General features: G+C 40.8%; 1 protein-coding gene across 3 annotated transcripts in view; it reads right to left on the reverse strand.

Moving 5' to 3' along the window:
• RNF144B (ring finger protein 144B) overlaps nt 1-22,016 on the reverse strand; it is a 95,668-nt gene that overhangs the window by 12,593 nt on the left and 61,059 nt on the right. For all 3 annotated transcript variants that reach the window (XM_019287887.3, XM_010402910.4, XM_010402909.4), the window contains 2 exons: nt 9,779-9,883; nt 2,042-2,102 (listed from right to left, as the gene is read on the reverse strand). In XM_019287887.3, the coding sequence (XP_019143432.2) occupies nt 2,042-2,102; nt 9,779-9,883 (166 nt within the window). The remainder of the gene's footprint in view (nt 1-2,041; nt 2,103-9,778; nt 9,884-22,016) is intronic.

Raw genomic sequence — 22,016 nt, forward strand, 5'->3', positions numbered from 1 at the left:
TATCTCACAACGGAAAATGTCTGGGAGGGCTCTACCAATCACTTGAAAATCAGTAAGGAGTCTCTGGGTAGATTCTGGGTCAGAATTCATCCCCAGCAGATGCCATCAGCAAGGTTTATTGGTAGTTTCAGAAAAAGACTGCCAGACCAGAGCGGGCAGGCTTTGCAGGTAAGGCTCAGGTCTGAGAACAGAGCTTCGGGCCAGCAGAAGCTAGTAAGCCAAGTCCCACTGATGAGTGCAGAAAGATCAGCCTTGGGGACAGGACTAAATCCAGGATAGGCAAAAGGTCTTGGCTAGGGCTGGCATTAGTGCTGCGTGTCTGGGTCAGAGCTTTAGCTAGCAGGAATCGTTGTTCCCAGACATCAGTAAGCTGGATTTATTGCTGGGGCTGAAAGGCAAGGCAAAAGGGCTATGTCTAAGTCTGCTGCTTGGACATCAGTTTTACTCATCATAAAGGAGCAAGGACAGATCTTAGAATCATAATAAAGAAAGATAGCAGAGGTGGAAGAGGATTTGTCCGACTTAGGCAAGAAAGAAAAGTAAAGAAGGATTTTAAAAAGAGACAAGTTTCAGGCTTCTCTGCGTGGGAGGCAGTAAAAAAAAAAGACATAACAGTGAGTTTGACAAAAGATCATGAGTTCAGCTTTGGCTAGTTACAGGGTAGGAGATACCAGGAAACCAGTAGTTTCAGAATCTTCAGTTAAAAAAGGTTTTACATAAAACAGATGTACTGCAAGAAAGTCTTTCTTAACTCTTTAATATGGTGATTTAACAAGCTCTGATTTCCACTGTCTAGGATTGTAGACAAGCCACTGATTAGTTCATGAACTGGAGAGACTTCCTAAGGAATTAAGAATAAACAAGAAGGTGGTAAAACAGGAGTGAGAAATAAAAAATGAAAGCAAGGTTTGGAATTTTTTTCCTTTCTTTTTTGACCCAAGTGCCTGAAAATCACAGCTACGATCTGCACTTGCCCATAAACTTTGGGGTATATTTGACTATTTGGCAGTTTTTGTACTTTATGGTCATTCACAAGGACTCATGTCAGATGAGATTCTGTAAAAACCTATATATTCTTCTATCTGATCAAATTTTCAAGTGCATTGCTTTGCCTAACTTTTATAGACCTCTGCATTGTCTTATGCATTCCCAGTCCACTGCATCTAAGCAGGCATGCAGAGGAAGAACATAAATACAATCTCCCAAGGAGAGTTTGAAAACAGGCAGAGTCAGGGCAGTGTCTCAGACACAGCACTCTGCACGGTACCATGCACTGAGTCCTTTGAAAAACACCGCACCTTCCAGCTGAGACTTTCAAGCTGCTGACAGTCTTTAAAACCAGGAATGGGATCTCATCCTTCTGACTAGCAAGTTTCTTCTTCAGCCTTGGCAAGGAACCACCTCCGGATGCAGAAGAGTGATCTCTGGGCATAGGAAAGCTTCTCAGTGAGACCTTCACTTTCAAACTTGTTCACAAAATAGGCCTTACTCAGGAACGAGGGGACCTACTAATCCTCAGGAAGAAAAACTCTACGAGGTGAACACACATGAGGTTTTTACGTAAGCAAAGCCATTTTGCAGGGATGCTTGCAAAAATCTGCACTGGATTTCAGAATATGTGTCCCCCAGAGGCTCTGAAGATCCCCATGGATGTGTAGAAGAACTGTGTGCCCTGGCCTGCACCAGCCTCTAGCACCTTGCCAAGTTCTACCAGTACAACCACCTCAAGGATCCAAGACGAACGTGCTATTGGAAGAACAGTGGAGCCCCAGGCAAGCAATTGGAGACTGCTGCCCACAAGCTTGAGTAAAAGTCTGATAATTCAGTAAGATGCTGCTTTTTCGATTCCTCAATACTGAAAGAATTTCGAATTTGTCTGTGGAGCACCATCAGACCTAGTGACTGCTCTTAAACTATTTCAAAGCAAAGGCATCTTCTCTGTCTCTTCCTTAACTCACTCAACAGGCTCTGTCTTTGCAGTATATAACAGTGCTGCCTCCACTGACAAAAGAGAAGGTAATAGGAACAAAAAGGATCGCACCTCGTTCAAACTTCAACCTCTTGTATAACTGAAACTGGTCAACAGGAACCAAACAGGCAATCTGAAATGAGAAACAAATACACAAAATAAGTATTATAAACACAAACCTTAAAAAGTTAATAAGCACTGTGTTCAACACACCTGCTTTCCTGAGCTGGCTCTCAAATTCACCTTTTTGTTCCTGCTTGCTATCAGCACCATGTTCCTCCATACCCTGACTACTTCTCCAAAACTTAAAAGCAGTTCTTGACCGCCTCTATTTCAGCCACACAGTCCAGTAGTTCAGCCCATGTCTTTCTTACCATGCACAGGAAAACCTTCTATGTGCATTCTGTATTTACTTCAGGCTTGTCAATTTTATTTCATGTTGGTTTAGTGTAACAAAGGGTGACATGTTTCCAGCCCTGGAGACTGCAGCATGCTGTTTGTGCACAAGAATATAGCTCAAATGAATGGTTCTTCATTCGTGTCTCCTGGCGTTAATGGCAGGGGTCACTTAGCTCTCAGGAACTGAAAGCCAGTCTGGTTTCCATTTTTTAGTCATTTCATGGGGTTTGGGCCAAGACAGCTAATGCCATCACTGTTGGAATTTGCCTTAGACACGGAGCAGCCTATTGGGAACCCGACTGAAGTTAAAAATTTTAGTCGGCATAGACAAACAGGCTTTGCTGATACATTTTACACATTACCATAATTAAACTAGCAGCCTAAAAGGCTAAATGCTCTAATCTCCAATTAACAGTCTATGTAAGAAGACCAAGTGCCTTATTTAAACCTAATAAGCGAACCTGCACACAGGGTATGGAGGGTTTCAAAAGAAACTTCACAGGCATTTCAGGAGTCACATGTTTGTCAGATGCAGAATGTGGGATCATTCTCTTCATCTGATCTGTCTGTAATACTGTACTAGCACTGGAAATACTTTTTGTCTTTCACTGAAAATAAACCTAGACTAATATAAGACCTGGGACCTGATCATTTGGAAGCACTGTGAGACAGTGTAGAACTGACAGCTTCAAAGTGACAGGCTTTCAAATCTCACATCCAGTATCCAACCACAGTCCTTCAGATTACTGTAAAGGACAAAATTTGCCCTCAGTCAAGTGGACACTGGCCCTTGCTGTCCTCCTGGGTTGTGGGACAGAGCATTCATGAGAAGAAATATAATGTCAAAAATCCAATATATATTTAATATCATGCTGTGAATATATTTTCTTTCACAGATGGAAAAAAGAAAATGAATTTGTATTATAAAATATGAAATTGCTTTATTAATATCTCAAATTGATTGGACTTGATTGCACAAAACTGCATTTTGTAGCAGATGCTTGGATCATTTGTTTAACCTAAGCCAGTGTAATACAAAAATGAATCCAAATTATGTCAAGATTTAATAATTTAAAGATTCATATGACTGTAATTTATTAATATTTAAGATTAATATGACTGCAAGACAGATTTTTCTGGAAAACTCTTCACCTGTTCATCAGAAGTCAGCTGAAACACTCTTGGAGAACAAAAAATAATTAAATCAAATGGCTAAAAAGAGTGAAGCTTAGCAGTTTCAGTAAAGACACATCATTTCAGTATTGCCCACTCCTCCCCAGGGCAGCTTCACATACAAATAGTTTGGAAAATGAAGAGAGTCATCTGCATTTCTCTAGCTGGGTGAGCATTGGCAACCACTTTAAATTTTTCTTCATTACAACTAAATTAAAACAGTGAATCTCAATGCTGTAAGAGCCACTTGAGTGAATTGTTTAGTTGGCCAGGGTCCTTCTGTACTTGTTTTTGCTTTTAACAGACAGTTTTTTCAAGAGCAGTTCTATTGAGCCCAGAATTTCCCATGTATTAAAAATCAGCCTTTTTGATTACAGTGGGAGTGGAGTTATGCATCTTAACACAGGTTTCAATAGGAAGCAGAGGCGGTGCTGAAAGCTTCCCATTCTCCTGGGGAAAACTTGAGCTTACCATGCCAGCTTTCCCCACTGGTTTCACTTAGCTCCATTCTTTTCCCCACATATCCTCTTCACAGCTCAGCTTCCCCCTCCCTGCTTGCAGCTCTGGGCACTGAATGCACGCAGCCCATCACCTGTGCCTGACTCCCACAGGCTTGGAAAGACCAGATCCTGAGGCACCCACACACAGGTCAACCTGAGAGGTGCTGAGCCAAAGCCTCTCACAGATTTAGTACCTTTAGGCATGAAGAAAACAACACAGAAATTCCTGCTGCCCGAATTCAGTGTCATTTAACAGCTGTATGTACAAACTTAATTAAAAGAAACATGAATATCAGGTCCCCATAAAAACCAGCAAATCCTTTCCTCAGTGAACTTTTAATCTCATTTACACCTAATTGAGGACAGTCATAAGCACAGTAAGGGGATTAGGTGTTTATCTCTTCCTGCTTGGCATCAGTCTAAATGTTCATTTCCAGACAACTTCTCAAGCCCCACCTGGGTGTCTGTCCATCCCAAACACCTCCTCTCCTGCACAACCACTCACGTCTCTGGGCTGGTCAGGGCATGGAAATCTGGGGAGGCAGCAAACCAGCAACCCAGCAGATGGCAAAGAGCCAGAAGAGAAAGACCATGAGCATATCAGAAAGCAGGCTTTTCTTATTCTAGGCTATGAAATTATTCCGTGTAGGAAGAAATGCTAGAGGACAGGTTTGGGGAATTTTTTTTTTTTTTTTAATACTGGGAGTTTTAATAAAAAAAAAAAATACAGGCAAGAACTCTCTTCTCCAGAAAATATCTTGCTTTGAGACTTATCAGACTGTTAGGAGTTGAAATAAGTTTTCTGATTTTCCAAACCCTGTAAGCAGTATCTGCAGTTAATATACTCTTGCTATAGAGCACAAGAACACACAAGAGCTATTGCTAAGAACAGCAGCATTCACCTGAAGTAAAAATCCATGGACAAAAGCAAAATTTTGAAGGCTTACTACCACAAAGGGCTCCACCTGGACCCCTGCCAAGCATCCAAAAAGATCATGTCATCAAATGTGTCACAATAACAAGGATCCCTGCTACTACATGAGACAAAAGAGCTAAGAAAGGAAATTGAAAGGGTTCAAAATAATTTAGTTCAGTACACACAGGGGCAAACTTTTCCAGGCAGTGCAGTAACCAGGACCCAAGGAAGAACAACTCCCCTGTTTTTAAACACTGGCTACCACAGTGGAAAGGGAAAATCACTACTCCACCTATTCTCAGGCTTTCAAGGGAGATGCAAGGAGGCAATCTAGCAAATTGAATAGATCTTACTTCCTTTCACACCCATATGAATCAAACCTTGATAATGCCAAGGGAGGGAAGTTCAGCAGGACAAGAGCTTCTAGCAGACAGGCAGCAAGGGCAGATCCTGCACAGGCAGCAACAACAGCAGTTTTGAAAGGGTGGCATTGCCCACCTCTGCCAAAGCCCCACTCACAGAGGCACTGTCTTGTTTTGCAAGGAGTGTAAAACGGTTTCAACAGGGGCTGTGGTTTGCTTTTGAAAAGGGTATGGGAGTTCAATCTCTTTATTGTGAGAAATTACACCCACAACTTTCTTCATCAAGCTACCATGCTCACGAGAGTCATAATTAAATACTAAATTATTCATGTTCTCCATTAAAGAGCTCTTCTCTTATTTAGCGAAAAATAAAAACAAAATTAAGGCTCTCTCACTTGCTCTCCTAGGTTTTATTTTAAAACAAGTAAATAAGAAGAACAAAAATTTTTATTCTGACCCTGAAAAAGATAGGTCAGCCTGCAATGTTTTCTCACGTTCCTTCTCATTTTACCATTTCAATCTCCTCGAGCAAAACGTACACTGACTTTGAAATTAAAAATAAAACTGATATTTTTAAACCGAGTCCCAGTGGGATTTTGTGTTTGGCTATGTATGGAATATAACACAATTAAGAATTCTAAGATCTGGGTTACTGTCCTATTTCAGCATTGCTTTACAAAGTGCTGACAACCCTCTGTCAGGTTAGCACTGGTGTAGATCATGGATTTACACAGACAGAGGGACAATGAGCAGGATCGGCACTGCATGCAAAGGCGTAATCCTTTACAAACTTAAGAGCCCAAATCAGTACCTCCTTTAAGTGACTCCTGCACAGTTTTAATCCAAATCAGATTAGGTATACATGGATCACTGCATCAATGTTATAAACCTTAGAACAATACAGGAATCACAAACAGCAAAGCACAATGCCCTAGATATTATCTAAGTGAGTATTGCATTAAAAATCCCTGTATACAGCAGAGATTTACCTTGATTCATAGCTTACGCTGGTGACTGGATTCACACCAAGCAAAACCATTTCAAACCATGATAAATTACCCCTTATTTAGATTAGGGATATTAACTGGTCCAATTAAATCAATGGAGCAAGTTCCCAAGAGAGACAGGAATATTCCAGACAGAAGAAGTCTGCATGTTTAAAGAGAACTGCATTAATATAAGATGTTTCTTCTACCTTCTGCTTCCAGGAAGAAATCCAAATAATCTTTGTTTATTGTACCATTAGAGCTTGAAAGGGCAAACATTTTGTTTAACAAGACTGCTTTTAAACTTTCCTTGTTTTGTGTAACCAGCTATTTGAAAGAGAGTCTGTAGCCAAAACCATTGCCTTACCACCACCACCCCTCATTTATTTCTGCTAAAAGACAGCTATACTACAAGCAGCTGCTATCTAGATTTAATAGGTCAAGATACGACCTCGGATTGCACTTGATTTCAAGCACTTCAGTGGAACAGTTCCTTCTGTTTGAATGCACTATTTGTCAAAACAAAAAAAACTGCTGGGAAATATACCAGTTTCAACTAGATTTTGTTGAAGGAAAAAGCAACCCAAGCCAGAGGGGTTTCAGAAAACATATTTTCAAAGTACTGGAAAGTACAATTTTCTAGTTCAAATAACTTTTCACTTTATGCATTTTAAAAACCTGGAACATTTTTTTCCGAGGTCCAGAGGGACCCAAAAAGTTAAGCCTTAATTCCCAGCATCTCCTGTGAATAAGCAGTTTACTCCCCAAGTACTGATGAAATATTCAACTGTTTTAGAGAAACACATTCCTGCTATTTGCACTTGCTCATTTCTTCATCAGACATACAAGAAGAAATTCTATTCTGTGTTTAAATTGTTAACCAGAGTTTTTGCCTCCCTCCATCCCCCAAAAGCAACAGAAGAAGCACATGAATCAGAAGCAAGGCAAGACCTTTGAAAAGGCTCTGGTTATTTCGTACCAAACTAGACAAACCCTTCAGAACTTTACTGGGAAGATAAACAGGACTTCATTCTGATTTGTCTTAATGAAGAAAAACAGGTCACTGGAAAGCACTGAAGAAATGTTACACACCTTGAATAAGGACCTTGAGAGGGAGAAGAAGAGGAACTTTCATAGCTATACTGCGTTGATAGCTATACTGTGTTATAAATGCTTATAAGCTTTATTATTAATTGTTCAGTTTTCTTATTGAAGAAAGCTCAATCCAAAATGCACTGAAGTCAATGAAAAGGCTTTCCTTCACTTCAAATTATGCCTAAATTCACCTTTATCTCCCTTGTGCAGGCTATGGCAAAATGCACTTAAAGAAGCAAACAAAACAACTGTTCTAGCTAACATAATGAGATGCATTTAGCCCGAAGTATAGGAACCAATTTAGCACCATGTCCATGACAAAGAGATTGAACTGCTATTTTTTCTCCAAACTGTAACAGTACCTGATGAACAGCAGTCACAGAATAGTCTGAAATGAACATGACATGAAAAATACACCTTTTCAAAACACTGATGCTATCACAGAGGAGAAAAAAAAGGACCTTTTATTTTTGTTTTTCCCCGCAGTACAGGCAACATGTCATTCCTCATAGCACTGTCCTGGTGAGGAACCTTGTCCTGCCAGAAGGCAGAGACAAAAGCTGCAGACCCTCCAGAGGTGAGAAGCCTCATACTTTTACACCAGGAGTTTGAGAGTGTGTAAGGAATAAACTGTAACTCTAAACAGTACTTCCACGCCAAACAATAGCCATAGTTAAACACGTTCTCTATCATCTGATAAGGTTCTGGATTTTTAAGAAAGAGCTTTTAAAAGCCACATTTTCACAAAGAAAAGCTTTTCTTTATAGAGGGAAAAAAAGGAATAGAGAATGTTCATACATAAATCTGTAGTTTACATACTATTCTTTCAGATTGTTAATGGAGTCAATCTATTCTTTCAGTCATTCCTGTTTTTTCTGGGTGGTTTTCTTCCTTAAAGAAACAGGTACTTGGTAAAATACATAAGCAGTAATTTTAACCAGGTTGGGGATTTGTTTTCTATTCAAGCAGAAGGCTTGTGTTTCAAGCACATCGCCAAAAGGGAGTGTCAGAACATTCAGTCATCCAAGGGACACTAATGCACATTTGGGCTGTTTAGTCACTCTGCTGTCAGCCCAAAAAACACCCAAGGATTAGGCCAGTGGTCCATTAATACATGCCCCTGGAGTGTCCTTTACTAAGGGGAAATATATCTCTCTTAATTCCTATAGCATTAGAACCCTGGTTGAACAGAGCAGAATTCTTCCTGTCATTTGTTAATTTTCATTTAAAAATACATTTTCAATAAGGGCTAGATGCCTCCAATCTGGTGCAATGGGTGGAAGGACATTGCTACACCCTCTCTGTATCTTTGTAGAAAGAGGAGGAAGGGAAACAGCTGGCTACTTTTAACAATAGCTGGATTCAGCCAGAAAAAAAAGCTCTACCATACGCCTGCATGCTGTAACAAGCACAGCTGTAAGTCCCATGCCCTGATTCAACTAAGCACAACATTTCAAATGTATGCTGGAGAGCAGATCCTGATTTTTTTCTGGAGAAAAAGGCATTTTTCAATGCAAGGTATCAGGAATCACACTGTCACTGATGGCATTTGAATAGGATTATATTGTTCTTATGCCATCTGTATGCACAGGGCTCAAGGGAATCCAGAAGACAAACTTCTCTTCTTCAGATCAGGGATGAAGATCTAATTCTCCTTTAGTTTATTCCTGCAAACAAATGCTGAGAGAATGCGCAAAACCAATCAAAATCCCTTAGCCATCTTATTTTTCCTGGGGTTTTTTTTTGTCCTATTTGTATTCTCAGGCCCAGCAGGGACATTCCTGCCTCACAAAGCAGGCAAGCAAGCATCCCTTGGGTGTATCCCAAGAGACACCCTCCATATCTCTTAAGACCTACTTCTACCTGGTGCTGCGCAGACACCTTTCTTTCCATGTAATTATACAGCCCTGTGTGATTATATTGGACTGCAAATTGCTTGTTGCAGCCCAAGATCAACATACACAAGGAAATTCTGGCCTTGCATATCATCAGTCTGAGTTCTTGCTCTTAAGAAAGATCAAGAATTTCAGTGTTTGCAGTCAAATCAAATCTGACTGAACTGACAGTCTAATGGAGGCTCAGCAATTCCAGGATACAGGGTATTCTGGTTAAGTCACCTGCATGGGTAATTCAGAGGTTGTCCAGATGCCAAGTAAACCCTTCCCCAAGGCACAGAGGGAGGGGAAAAGGAGCAAAACCCTTGAAAAACATCTGTTTGTTCCTATCTCCTCTTGTCAGTCAGGCCTCTTGCCAAAAGCTCATTAAAGGTAATTAAAGGGAGGAGAAGGTGTATGATTATATTTATTACACAGATAAAGAAATTTGGGGGATATATGTTAAAAAAGGGAGAAAGAAAGAAGTACAGGAAGTATAGATACCTCTGCTTCTTGTAGGGTCCCATGGTTCAAGCATACCGTGTCTGGACATGTGATAGGAGAACCACAACCTTCTTGAATTGCCAGCTCCATGTACTGTTTTAGACACTAGAAACAAGTAAAGAAGGAAAAACAACGTTATAGCCCACATGTTGGTAACAACCAGATGGCAGAGATGTTGCGCAGTTCCCACCTTCAGCGCCTTAATTGGCTGTCCTGAAGCTCCAGCACACAGCAAACATCAATTATTACAAGTGTGAATGCTACAAGTCATTACATTGGAAAGAATGCAACAAAGAACAATTAATTATGCATGACTTCATCTGCTGAGCACTGCGTTTACCTAAGTCAGCAAGTCAGACCTTTCAGCCCTAACAAGCCCTGTGCTCTGCTAAACTGGGATTGGAGGATTTGGCAGGGGGGAGTATCTTTTATCCTAATTAAACAGACTTCGTTCCTTTGTTTTTCCTCCTGTTTCTTAATTCAGACTCTCAGCCAGCATTCTCCATTGTAGGAGAACTCATTTACAAGAAAGAGATTACTGTTCTCAGCTGCACAAAAGGGGAAGGGGGTTTACAACCTGGTTGGGAGGTTTAATCGGCCCTAGAAGATGTGCAGCTACCAGTTCTTCCTCCCCCTCAACCCCCCCCATAGATAAAATAATTTCCATGGTTTATCATGATTTATCATCAGCCTCTACTCTACCCAAAGTCCATTTCCAGCATGGAGGCCACCTTACGAATGTTTCCAAATTGTTCCATTACACAAAAACAGCAGGCTTCCCCTCCATGCTCAAAAAGCCCTCTACTCTACTCTCCCCACCCTTGATTTGGCATGCCAGTTTCAAATATATTCAGCTTGTCTTTACAGCACATATTCTAGAGTCTTCAGTAAAATCATGGCCCAAAACTCATGCAATATACCAAAGAACAGTACTCGAATTGTTCCTCCAAATTGCACAGGTAAGTAAGTAAGGTCACTTCTAAATAAAATGAAACAACGAAGTCTCCTCAAAATAATGGCAAAGCATACAATAAATTGCAAACCACCATTAGCAAAACAACAAAGCGTGGACTTCTGACAGATTTTGGTATCAGCTTACATAGTTAACTGTTAATGAAAATAAGCATATGTTACAAAAGGTAGGACTAATGTAGCTTTTCCCTAAAGTTTTTATATTTCATGCCCACATGACAAATCCCCTCCCCAGTACTGCTGACTTCTTCCCTTATTGCCCCATTGGTTTTCAAGAAATATGTCAAAGAGAAATATGGTTTTGAGACCTCTGTCTCTTTGCCAACTTTTGGAAGAGGCACTGAGTTCAAAAGCTAATGGGTGGGTGATGGGGAAATCACAGCCCTTCAGAGTATGGTATCTTTAGAATCCCCAAAATCATTGTTTTATTATTTATAGGCATTTAACATTCAAGTCTGTGTTAGTTTAGACTATTCTGAGAAGGCCTTGTATACGGTGCTCTGATTAAAGAAATATCCTCATTTGTATTTTTTATTGGAAAACTGATTCCCTCTTAACCATCAGGATAATTAGGACTTTTGCAAATGGAAATGAGATTTCCTTATTATTCTGTCTGTCTCTCTACTGAAATGTCCGCATCCACGTTTTGCTTAATTCTGATGAGCTATAGAGAGATATTAGTTCAAGCAAGTAGAATCAGCTTAACTTAGTGGGATTTTAAATTAACTTACTTTTGATACTGGAAGTGTATTCTCTTAGAAGAATGTTGGGATATAACCTAACTGGTAAGCTTTAAATATGTAGCTCATTAAGCACTAATGTATTCAGATCCAGCATGAACCCCTATAAGAAAGCAGCAGAGACGGTTGATAAGGAATTGATGGTGCAAGTAGCACGTGGGAAGTGAGGGAGATACAGGTGAAGAGCAAAAAAGAAATCATGTCAACAACTGAAGGCAGTATTAGCTCCCTAGGGATTATCAGCCCAGATTTAACCAGGAGCTATTATTTTATTATTCTAACAGCAGTCTTGGTGCCCTGTCCCATCTTCTCCCAAAAGCATCTAGGCACAGTGCTTTCACAAAGTCAGTTTACCCCAGATCAAATCATCCCCCAGCACTGCAGCTCCCTCACAGAGCAGTGAGCAGAAGCAGGTATGGAACCACAGCGGTGCCTGTGAGCAGAATCCTGGTGACAGTGGAGCTGCCAGGGCCCTGCCCACATCTGCCACCATGGTGTGGGCAGTGGCAGCAGGTGACATAAGGAAAGCCCACAAAAAGCGTGCCCGGAGGCCAGGGTGGCTCCCAGTGCCATTACTGGTGCAGATGAAGGCTGTGGATGACTTTGTCCTGCAGCTCCACGTTCATTAAGCACTGAGCATTGCCCACATGCTTCAGCACATACCACAGGAGAAACGGGGCTGCAGGTGCTCACTCCCTGCACAGATTTCCTCCCTGGTTTGTACCTGTACCAAGCCTCCTCCACAAATAACGTAAACAGAAAATTCTGCTCTCAGAGTCCCGTCCCCAAGGCCTGTGCTGCAGTGTGTCAAGTGCATTTCTTGGATATGTGGGCAGAGCCTCCTTACATATTGCTCCAGCTCCTCATGGGAGACCTGATTACTTTCTGGATCAAGTCTCAGGGCAGCAGTTGGTGAAGGGCAAATGTTTCCCTCCCACCAAAGCATTTAGGCTGCCTTAATTCCTCAGCAAGCATGGGAGAGCAACATTTTACTTTTGCTAAGATCCTGGGTTCTGTCTCCTCTGTGGTGCTGCCTGATATTTAGTAATTTGTTTTGACAGCATGGTACAGTGAATTTGTATTCTGGGGGCAGCTCAGGTCAGGTGGTTACAGAGGGAGGACAAAGCCTGAGAAGCTACTGCAGGCCCAGCAGCAGCCCAGAAGCCTGTTCTTAATTTAGACTCTCAGGACAGAAGCTCGGAGCACTGACGATTACGCTTCCGTTCAAGAACGGGTATGAGGCTCTTAAGGAGCTTCAATCCACAGTATAGATTTTGCCATCAGTTTCAATATGCAGTATCTAAGTCATTAGGCGTACCAAGGCAGGAGAACAGAGGTTTCTGAGGATTGCTAATGGATCTGGATGATTCTTCTCTTCTAATCCAGTGCTTGGTTGTAGGTGAGCACAGGTGGGCAACCAAAGCCTTCTGTGTTTTCAGAGGGTGATTTGGACAGATTTTATAATTGAGCTGTGCAGTGCCACAGATCTTCAAGTAGTTCCCAGAAAATCTCCCTGTTAAATCATTTTTAGAGGTGTGAAATCTTTTGTCTTGACTTTCTGTGCTTGGAGGTGCTTTGGGTGCAATACAAAAAGGACTTAAAGGTGCCAGGAAACTTGAAAGAAGCATTTAATATTTACCGCTGAAGGATTAAGCTTTTTTACCAAAGTACATACATGAATGAAGATGTGAATTTCTTGTTCCCTCTTAGCACCAAAGAAGAAACATTAGAAAAATCACTAAAATTGTAAAATATGCCTTCAACTTTTGCAGCAAAACTGTTTTCAGAGGGGTTTTACCATTATTTACAGCTCAGCCACTAATTCAGCTGCTTACTTGAGAACTGGCAACTAAGAGGCTCTGAAAAGATGCAAGCCAAAAACGTGATGAAAAGTTGTTTCAGTGTCTATATAATGAATCACAACTGACCTTCTCAGCAGTGTGTCCTCCCACACTTTAGAGAGTACATTATTACAGACATAAAATGGCAAGATTTTTTGTGCATTTTGTCTACAAAAACCAGCAGTATCTCAGGAAAACTGCACACACTACATATGCTATTTAACTGCTCTTCAAAGGGAAGGAAAAATCAAGATGCTCTGTCTTCTGTGATACAAAGTGTTGCCTGAAAGGGTCTTAATCCTGACATCCAAGAAATCAGGAGGTCTCAACACCCTGGGCTACACTCTCTCACCATTTTCCTGCAGTGTGGTGACTTTTGAGTATGGAGAGCAGTCAGTGGCTGGAGTGACCTTAACATCTAAGGATCCGTGGCTTACAGTGACATTAATGCCATCCTGTTACTTTCCATGGCCAGAGCCAGCAAAGTTTCCATGAATGTGTCACATAGCCGAGGCAGATGGTTGAGACAACAAACTAAAAATCTACTGAGGTCTTGCTGAACAGGTTAGAATCCTGCTGACTACAGATCACACACTGGAGGCTTGATTCCACTGTGTTCACCCCTCAAAGAAAAGGCAGACACCAACACAAGTAGCATTTATTCCCATACCTGCAAGTGTGCTCTAATCAGTTACATACAGTTTACTCAGATTTTCCCTACTGAGCAACTCTATCATGTACATATCTGTGTTCTGGGAAACATAATAAAATCCTGAGGCATTCAAGTAAGCAGGATCAAATCAAATGCAATAATGTAATTCCACTAGTAAAACTCAGTACACCTAGCAGAATGTTTTGATGCTGATCTAGCTTTGCAAAGCACGTTTTGCTCCTGCTGGACTACTGTCAATTTCAGTCAAAAGAGGACTACAAGTATTTTTTTCTCTGCCTGAGAGTCATAATGTATAATGATTTTTTTTTCCAGTAATTTGCTGTCAAAGCTTTTTGGGGCAAGATTTTTTCCTCTTATGTTGGTTTTGTCTTTCAGGCCATCACCTTCCTCTATTTAATAAAATAAGATCAATATCCAGTTACCTACTTCACAAAATGCTACTCATGAGTATCTAGTAAGTTAAGGCCTATAAAGTACCTGGATAAAATTATCATGCAACATATATGCATCTTTTTTTTTATCTTGCAAGACTTGTAGGAAATATTATGATTTAGGCAAATAATTACTAATGCCCCAAGTACACATTCACTTCCTGGAGCTAAGGGTTTGTTGAAAGAGTACATTGAAATGTGACGGAAGCATCTTTAAAAATACACTGAAAAGCCTAATCTAGGAATGGACAAACTAGTAATAGAAAAGATTCCTTCTTCAGTAATAAACAGAAGTGTTTTCAGTGGTCAGCTTCAAGCCCCAGAAAGAAAATTCTGTTCAGGCTGTTCATTGATTTTTCATTTCAACACTTCTGCATGCTGCTCTAACTTCAACTTATTTTTCCCCCCAAGTATATCGTACAGAGGGGATTTTTAATGTACTGACCAAGAAAAATATGTCTGTTTGGAAATGTATTTACTCTGCAAAGAGATCATAACAGTTCTGCATTTTAACATAAAAATGAGTTCAAAGTATAACTTCAGTCTTATGTTGCTAGGTAATGATGTGACAAAGGTACTACATACCTTTCACTGTGAAATCTGAAGCTTCTATTCAAATCCACTTTCAGATAATTTATGTATCAAAGACAAAAGATGGATCTCAATCATTCCTACATACTGCTTTTCAAGTACCCAGACATGTTCCATTACCTCGCTCCTCTCCCACCTGCTTACAGTTCTTCAGCTCCCAAAATGCAGTCTCATTAGTTTGGATGCAAAAGCATAAAAGAAACCCCATATGTGATATGGCAAAACTGAACAGGTACCTTTATTAAGAAACATGGAGGGATGGCTAGGAAGAAGAAAGAAATGGAAAACACTGGCATTTTTTCCTGTTGAATGCCACAGATATTGCTGCCAGCCACTCTGTAGCAGTTGGTACAGGATAACTAAGGGTATTTGTCTTTAATTCAATTATGGAAAGGTAAAGAATAGATCTGCAGTATTTCCCAGACAGTACTAGGCCATGATCTATATTAAATGTGAAAACGCACAAAATGATTGAAGGCATCTTGCCAAAACAAGAAGGTCTTTCCTTCTAACATATAACTTGAAGACAATTTCCATTTAAAAAAAAAAAAAAAAAAAAAGAAAAATTCAGGTCTCCCTCTTAAAATCCACAGGAATTATTTAAATTGTTAAATCTCCCTTCCAGATTTGTCCACAAAACTGTATTTGTTTGGGGTTTGGGTTTTGTTTAGCCTTAGCTTTTTTACAGACTCCAGATTTGAGGGAGGGATGTGGAAATATTGTATATGGAGAGGATACTTAACTTTTCAGTTGACATTCCAGAGTGTCTCATGATTCAGAACAGATGAATAGATAGGCATTCAGTTTTTATTTTAGTTCTGGGCCATGGTTATGTACTTTTTATTCAGTAAAACAACATTCATTTATTTCTTATGTTCTAGAAATGTTACCTGTCCTTCGGTGCATACACAATCTAGTATTACTAATTTCAGTGTGACAGTTCACGTCAGAACCTACATTTAACCACCTGATCTACCCAGTATCTAAATCAACCGTGTACTAAGATAAATACACCCCCCCAGACAGTACTCATAGTGCTTATGGCAGATCAATATAATGTTTAATAATATCTTCATCATTGCCACGACATCTGCACTTCAGTGTGTTCAATCTCCAAAAGGGATCAGTCACTTTCAATATGTGGTACTCAAACTCCTGCAGTCTCTCAAGTATCTCTCAGCAGGTCTTAAAACTAGATTAAACAAGTGTATTGGCAATCAGCTTGAAGGCATTTGCACTTCAGTTGGAAAAAAAAGTGAGGCTTTTCCAATTAAAGAAAGTTTTTAGAAACTACACCACAAAACCAGTAATTTCTTAATTTGCTACAGATAAACTTATAATAGGCACGGTTTCAAGTGAGAAACAAAATTCCAACGAAATATGCATAATGCCCAGTCTCTGTTTTAATTGCTAAGGACCAGATACAGTGGTACATGAATGTATAGAAGATCAAATGGATAGAAGATCAGGCCACATAAGAGCCTTATCAGGAAAGACGCTTGAAAGGAAGTGAAAAAATGCCCCTGTAGCTTCAAAGAACATACAGTCAGCTCATGGCTCAGTATAAGGGAAGGAAAAACATCTCTGACAAGCATTTTATTTTGTCACGACCAAGTGAAAACACCAAGTAACCATGACAATGGACCAGAACATAATTGCCTCCTCTTGGTCGACCAGCATATTTTTTATGGGATCTTTCAAATGTACCTGAGAAATACACTGTCATCAGCTTTGTTCCAAAATATCTACCAGTGGTGCTAAATTCTGCTCAGAAGCACGGTCTGAAACCAGTTTACTCATGGCCCAACACATCCTGGCAGCCGTTCATAAAAATCATGAAAGGTTCCTGGTAATCGTTGCCATGTGGTACCACCAAACAAAAAAGGACCAGAGAACAGGACCAGAGAAATTCACCCTTCACAAAATGTAACCAGCTGCAAATATAATTTCTCTTGCCAAGAATCCATGTCAGGCCAAACCTGGCCTTACCAACAGCTACAAAACAGACATGACCATAAGGCTTATGTCCCAGTCTGGCTCAGTTACTGTGGCACTTTGAGGCACTGACAACTTACTTCACATTGACTTCTTCACTGGTTAAATGCAGATAACACCAACTTCATTGATGCAATGCTGTCATTAAAACATTCGTTCCCTCTTCCTCCCCTGTCTTCCCTTGACCACCATCCAGAGACTGCCACCTCTAGTGACTTCAGAAACATGCAGTCCCCTCTTCCTGAATACTAGTATCCATCAAAAGGCAATCTGTGCTCTTTTGGTATCCCAACTCTGCCTCTGGTGTTACTCTGCACAGAAATACATGCAAGAAGATCTTAAACCATCTAAATTACTACAGACGTGCTCTGTGTTCAGTGCCAATATTAGCAGGTGTAGGAATTCTCAACTTGAAAACAGAATTATTCTGAAACATTTCAAATGTCGAGCTGGGAAAAAAAGAATCCCAAACGTCAACACTTCCAAATGGAAAACAATCTGAGGTGAGCTTTATATAAGTAAGTGGGGTGTTGCAGCACAAGGTATATTTAGGAAGAGGAGAAGGTAGTGAGTGTTCTGGTGCAGTCGTGAGAAGGTTTCTCCTAGGATGGGGAGAAAAGGAGGAAAAAGAGGAGAACAAACCCCTTCTTGAAAATTAGCACAAAGAAACAGATGCAATACTAAAACCCAGTGTTGGCTCGATGATGGCAAATCCAAATATTCCCTTACTCATAAGTTTTACTAAGTATTATTTCAGTGGATTATTCATATACATTTGCTTCACTTAGCAGGTATCCCATTCTTTTTGCCATCTGCCTCTGCCTAGTCCTTCATCTACTCAGTCTCCTCTGCTCTCAGACTTTTCTGCTCATGTTTTTTTGCTGAAGACCCTTCACATTAATTTTTCGAGTTTTTCAGTGCTCCCCTCCACAAACAATCTGAAACTTCACAGCACTAAGGGCAAAATGTTACTATTCAGCCACCCAAAGGAGGCAGGACAATGCACAGCTGTTCTTAAGATTAAGGAAAGCAGAGGAGCCTCAGAGTGCCCTGTTGATGAAGTACCAACAGAGAAACTGCTATTTCTGTAAGAGTTTCTTCTTCTCCTCTAGTAAAAGCAGCTGGCAGCAGCCTCTTTCTGAGGCTGAAGCCCCTCAAGGCCCAGGCAGGCAGCTGCCCACAGCACCATGCTGTCCACTGCAGCAAAGGAGCCTTTTTAGCCCAATGTCTAGCCCTAGCCTTGCTGTCACACATAGCTAAAAGTGAGGCAGAAAATCTTGTTCTCCAGTTGCCTTTGGAACACCTCCAACTTGTAAGAGCACAAGACAGCACAGAAGCTACCCAGTCTTACATGCTGACTTCTCCTTTTAAGGCTGCATGAAGTTTAATCTCATTTGGACTGCATTGTGTGCATCAAAATAACAAACAGGTAGATCATCATGGTATTTGTTTAGCACATTTTGTAACCCAGTTGCCTCATACACTTCTCAGAAGTACAAGACTCAACAAAGAATTTGCTTGGGGAAAAAAAAAAAAGGGGTGAATCGTGCTAATTCTGCATAAACCTGTGCCAACAGTACAGAATAACATACTCGAAAGCATCTTCTGTTTCCAGTTTGTTACATGTTGTCTTCGGCATCTCAAACCCTGTGCCAGTAAACAAAATAGATGAACATAAGCTGCTGCTTGACATAAATAGCAGCAATCCCATTTATTGCTCACCTGTCACTGGGGCTCTGAAATTCCTAGGAGGACGGGAAGAAGGACAAAACCAGAAAGAATTGGTTTGCAGAGAAAAGCCAACCCTGGGTTTTTTACTGACCCCTAAGACCACGTTTTGGCAACAGCACGGGTTCCCTTCTGTCACCACTGCCACCAAGGCAATCTTATCACACCTGCTAAAACCTCACATCCATGACTGCATACAGGCTACAGACTCACACCAAGTCTTTCATAGGGCCCTTGTTATTCCCAGTGTTACTGCTAGTCCTGCACTCCTCACTAGCACTTCCAAAGGGTAGTTTATGCTGTGCCAGACACCAGGGCATTTCTAGCTAAGGGGATGCAAGATGCACGTGATCACATCATTCACTGTCTCCCCCTGCTGCTTTCCCAGTTTCAGCCATGTTTTGAAAAGGTAGGAGTCTCCTAGATGCACACTTTCCAGACAGTCTAATGAGCACCAAAGCCTGGGCAACACCCAGTGTGCAGTGCAAAGGCAAAGCAGGGAGGGTGGCCTGTCCATTCCTGGCACTGCCCCACCAGAGCACACCTGAGTCTTACCTGAGTGAGGCACGGAGGGAGGAAGCGAGGATTTAGGAAATTTTATTAGAGATAAGTATAATATTCTAAGTATTATTCTGTAAGTGGATCAATCAAGATGTAATTAATATTTGTCTGCTTTGGACCCAGATACACTAAAGTGCACTAAAATACTGTATTTTTTAGCACCATTATGGTGTGGTCAGACACAGTGTATAATTATTTCACATACATATGTGAAAATACCATGACCACCACGGGGGCAAAAACCTGAGTAGTTGCACATCCAAGGAACAAAAAATTGCAACAAAAGGTAAACCTAAGGGACTGCTGATAAGAAGGACATCCCCCCTTCAAAACAAGGAACAAGATGAGCAGTATGAGGAACAGATAAGACCCCCTCCCCTTTTGGAAATGGGACAAGTACCGTAAAATTATGTAGCTTGAGCAGTACTGAAGCTGAATATCCGTATGTAAAAGTGTGCACCATGGCATGGTACTCTGCAAAGGTTTTATAGATACAGGAAATGAACTGAATAATGTAAAGTGCAGTCCTCTAAAACTTTCGCAGATATATTTTATCTCACATCCCTGCCCAACCATCTTCAGAGATCAGTCTTTCATTCAAAACTAATATACATCCAAACACATTGAAACCAAGTCATTAGGTACACTACAGCCATTTCCAAGTTCTTGGGATGTGTAAATGTGTGCTTTATCTCACACTGCAGTGGAGTCTTATGCCAAGTGCAACAAATGTGGAAAAATACAAGGCTGATGTCTCTTCAGACCTGATCGGGCTACCAAGTAAGATGACAAGTATGTTCTGCAAGCCATCTGCTTTTTCTGCTCAGAACAGAGAGAGTAAAAATGTTTACAGTTATTTGAAAAACTCCTGCCCTACTAGCAACATTCCACCAAAATGCGAACATGCACATTCTAAAGCACAGTTTACTTACTTTGGCTAGAACACAGCTTTTATGGGATATATTGTTTATTGCAAGAGTTTCTAAGCTGAAAAAAAATCGCTGTACACCATTCTAAGTAGTTTGAATGCCTTGGTTTTACAGGCTACAAATGGAAAGGAAATACATCCTCACCCCCACAGATATCTAAATAGTAACAATTTCCAATTATTTCCACAGCCATAAATGCTGTAGTGAAAAACAATCATACTTGCAGCAGCATTGTTACAGTTAGGAGGGGAAAAAAAAGACCTCACATGTAATAGAACAAAAAATTAACAAAAGCAATGGTTTCAGCTTATTGGATCAGAATCTATTATATCCATGTCAACCCCTTTTCTATTTCAAATTTAATACTACTCTTGGATCTATAAAATTACCCGTAGTGATAGAAGAATAAGCTCTACAAGCTGAGAGCATTGCTAGCTGAAAAACTAATAGGGGCTCAATCCCATAGCTCACAGTGGGTATTCTTACCCCAACACCTTTCTTAAGTGCAGTGTGAAGGTATCTAGATGTCCTGGCATGGGTGAGAGGAAATTTAGGGCATGGCACACCAGTACAGCTGCTGCAGGCTGTGCCCCGAGCAATCCCCCATGCAAGTCCCAGCACTCCGTGTCAAGCTGCTCCTGACATGGCTTTTTGGAGGCTGCCCAAAAGTGCAACTCATATGGCCTCCCAGAAACTGCTTTGGCTTCAAGACAGAAAGCCATGGAGTCAGGTTAAAAGTTTCCAGAGCCATATTTCTTATAGGATGCAAGATCTACATGTCGGAGCATGCATCAGCTCAGACACATCCATCGGAGGATGTTTTGACACAGACAACAGTCAAAGGCTGGACTTGGAGCATAAGCACAACTGAGACATATTACGCCCACTGAAATAAATAGAGCATGTCTAAAGGCTTCTCCCAGCTGCATTCGGGCTCACTCATGGCTGGCTCTTGGTTCACACAAAGCCAGAGAAGTTTGCACAGGTGCCAAATCACCGTGACTGCACTCTCCATGTCGCTGTCACAGCACAGGAGCACCAAGTTCACAGTGGATGTTCTTCCTGGCGCTGGCCAAGTAAGAGGTGTATGGATGTGGTGGCAGCTGTGGCACCAACGGGGGGGGGGACAGCAACATCCCCAGCCATCAGTGACCCCTTTGGCCAGCGTTCTGGAGGAGTGTAGAGTCCTGGCACAGTCCTCAGCAGCCCACCCTTCTCTAAGGGTTACTCTGCCCAGCTGACACTGAGGTTAATGTACTATTAATGCTACTAAATCAGAGACACTGAGCTCTTGGATAGGAGTGGCATGGGACCACGGTGAAAGTATCAACTTTTCCAATTTTATTTTTTTGTATTTATAGCAGTATCTTTACACCTACCTTTTAGGTATGTGCTCTTAAAACTTGTTACAAACTAAAATACAGAAATGTTTTGTGCAAGTCAGTATGGAAAACAAACTTCATGAAGTTCAGGTTGAAATGCATATTAATCAATCTTATCCTAGTTTCTTGAAACTCAACAGCTAGATCCTCATCCTGTTTAAGCTACCCTGAATTCAGCATAAGTGAAAATATTCTCACCCTAGCTGGCTTCACAAATACCAAATTTCTTCCACGAATTCAAAGAATCAAGGGTAAAACTTAAACATACTTGCTTGATGCTTATCCAGAATTTGTTTTTAAAAAATAAAACTAAGTACATTTATTCTAGAGTAAAAAAAACAACAAACCACACCCCCCCCCGCCCGTAAAAACCCCAAAACAAAACGAGCAAACAA

The sequence above is a fragment of the Corvus cornix genome, chromosome 2 (assembly GCF_000738735.6).
Source record: "Corvus cornix cornix isolate S_Up_H32 chromosome 2, ASM73873v5, whole genome shotgun sequence".
In the NCBI taxonomy this organism is placed as follows: Eukaryota; Metazoa; Chordata; class Aves; order Passeriformes; family Corvidae; genus Corvus; species Corvus cornix.